This window comes from Carcharodon carcharias, chromosome 6 (genome assembly GCF_017639515.1).
Source record: "Carcharodon carcharias isolate sCarCar2 chromosome 6, sCarCar2.pri, whole genome shotgun sequence".
NCBI lineage: Eukaryota > Metazoa > Chordata > Chondrichthyes > Lamniformes > Lamnidae > Carcharodon > Carcharodon carcharias.
In genome coordinates this window covers 19,384,889-19,387,644 of record NC_054472.1, presented here as the reverse complement: position 1 = coordinate 19,387,644, position 2,756 = coordinate 19,384,889, and the positions used below count along the sequence as shown (strand labels likewise).

The 2,756-nt window shown below is 41.4% G+C and overlaps 1 protein-coding gene across 1 annotated transcript; it reads right to left on the bottom strand.

Annotated features, from left to right (window-relative positions):
* Positions 1-783: 783 nt before the first annotated feature.
* On the bottom strand, positions 784-1,272 carry LOC121278786 (von Hippel-Lindau disease tumor suppressor-like). The gene has a single exon (XM_041189237.1). It carries the CDS (start codon positions 1,270-1,272, stop codon positions 784-786), a length of 489 nt encoding a protein of 162 aa, XP_041045171.1.
* Between the last annotated feature and the right edge of the window lie 1,484 nt (positions 1,273-2,756).

The window sequence follows — 2,756 nt, the reverse complement described above, 5'->3', positions numbered from 1 at the left end:
GAGAAAAAGGAAGTGCACGCATGTTACATCAGGCACCTACCTCTTTTGCATTGTTTGTGATTTCTCAAACATCTACAGCCTGTTCTGTGAACAGATATGGGGCAAGGGATACATAGAAATGTGTCAGAAAGGTGCCCATTTTCAAAAATGCTCAGAAGGTCTGGCAGTGTGCTTGTATGCAAAATCAGACAGTCTGAGGAAGACAGGAACAAGGCATATGTGGCTGCAGAGCAAGCACTCCCATTTTCTTGTAGCCTCCCAACAGTTCTTCGGGTCAAATGGCTTTCTGGCTGCTATCCTTCAACAGCAATTAGAATTCCCAGAGTCTGACGGCTCTGTTGGTTATGCAGTTGGGTTCATCAAATTTTGAGTGCACTTTGCTGTCCACTTCTAGGGTAAATCATGGCCCATAATTCTCAGGAGACTAGAATCTGTATATAAAAAAAACTCTTGAACATCCCCTTAAAATATTAAATCATTATGCAAACTGTTTGAAATTGAGAAACTCTGGCAAAAGGAAGTTAATTATAATTTCAGATTGTCAAGAAAAGAAGACTTGCATTTATGTGGCGCTTTTCATGACCACCCGACATTTCAAAGCCCTTGACAGCCAACAAAATAGCTTTGAAGTGTAGTCACTGTTATAATGTAAGAAACACAGCAGCCAGTTTGAACACAGCAAACCCACATTAACAAAGGAGTAATGCTAAAACAAGATTGCGATGGCAAAATGAAATGTTGTCTTCTGTTCCTAATAGAAATGGTGCACTAAGTTTTAAATTATTAACTGTTTCTGTACTTCATGCTGAGGTTTTCGACCTCCCTTAACAGATTTGGAGAATTCTTGAGATCAGCATGCAATGACTTTGGTAGTTCCAACTTTGCGTAATCTTCCGACTTTACTTGTTTACGAATAGATTGCAAACAGCAGTCCTTCAGTGAATATAATGGAATTATGATGCAAACAAGCATGTAAACAGGTCCATCTTCATCATACTGTGCAGCTGTTGGAAAATATATCTCATCCTTATTTATAAGCAATTTGTCTCCAGTGTCTGCATCCCGAAAAATCCAAGGATGAGTCCGATATGTGTGCATATTCAGGGTGCCTCCCGAAAGAATGTCATCATAATTCTGAGGAATTCCGTCGAAATTAATCCACCAAGGCCTTGCAATCCGCGAGCTCCGATTAACAAATTTAACATAAGTAGCTTCATCTGAATTCAGGGACCTATGCGCACGGATCGGCTGCCTCCCTGTGACCAATGCCATCCTGGTTGTCCTTCCAGTTTGGGAGTTGATGCTGATTAAAGACAATTAAGCTCAATGATTTCTTAAAGCTACATTGTCTTGCCTCGGTCATTCTGACATTTTATACAATTTCTTAAAGCTGTATCCATCTATGCCTCACATATTGTCTCTCTCTGTTAAATTATGAACTCCCAGGGAAGCAAGGGATTCAGCTGCATAACTGAATGCTGTGGAAATAAGCCTCCTTTCCAGTTCACAGAGAGACAGCATATTGTGAAGAAGAAACTAAATGGTAATGTGGATGCCACCATTGATTCCCTGGACTCTGTGAAGGGCCCCAGATCTATAGAAGTTGTGTTGCCCTCTCATTCTGAGGCCTTCGGTCAGTGGCTAAAGTTATGAGGTTGTTGACGCTGCTGAGGACTCGAAACGTCAACTCTTTTCTTCTCCGCTGATGCTGCCAGACCTGCTGAGTTTTTCCAGGTAATTCTGTTTTTGTTTTGAATAATGCATGTGTTCGCTCTTGGATAAACTGGCTGACAATACCGATATTTAGGCAAAAAGGAGCTGACACACAGAGACAAGCCAACTTTGATGGCCACAGGTAATGTCAAGCGAATGCAACATACTGTCTAATAGTTAGGAGATGTAGTGATATGTGAACATCATGAATTTTTGCCACTGTGTAATGTTTATTTTGAAATGTATTCCAATTCGTTAGGTTGGTTAAATCTCTTTTATTTATTGACCTCAGTGTGAGACCACAAGAAATACTTGTGTAGCTAATTAAAAAGAGGTGTTTTAATTATCTGTAGCAATTCATCATGACTAATTGTATAAGTGTGTGTCCATGTGTGTGAGAGGCAGAGAGAGAGAGAGAGAGAGAGAGAGATGTGCCTGTGAAGAGCCATAAAATGGTTACAGCACAGGAGAAGGCCATTTGGCCTGTTAAGTCCAGGCCAGCAGTCTGCATGGACAACTCATTTAGTCCCATTTTCCAGCCCTTTCCCTGTAGCCCTACAATTTTTTTCCCTTAAGTTTCTTATCCAATTCCCTTTTGAAAGCCACAATTGAATCTGCCTTTGCCACACTCCCAGGCAGTGTATTCCAGACTGTAAATACTTGTTGCGTAAAGTTCTTCCTCAATGTCGCTGTTGCTCCTTTTGCTATTCGCCTTAAGTGCGCATACCTCTGGTTTTCAATCCTTCTGGCAATAGAAACAGTTTCTCTGTAGTTTTGTCTAGTCCACACATTGTTTTGAATATTTCTATCAGATTTCCTCTCAGCCTTCTCTTCTCGAAGGAAAACCACCCCATCTTTTCCAATCTAACCATGTAACTGAAATCCCCTCATCCCTGGAACCATTCTTGTAAAACCTTTCAGCAACCTCCCTAAAGCCTTCACGTCCTTCCTTCACGTCTGCTGCCGAGAATTGGACATAGTGCTCCGCTCCAAGGTGGAGCACTGCCCTCAATACTCATAGGACTGAATTTTACAGCCCCTCC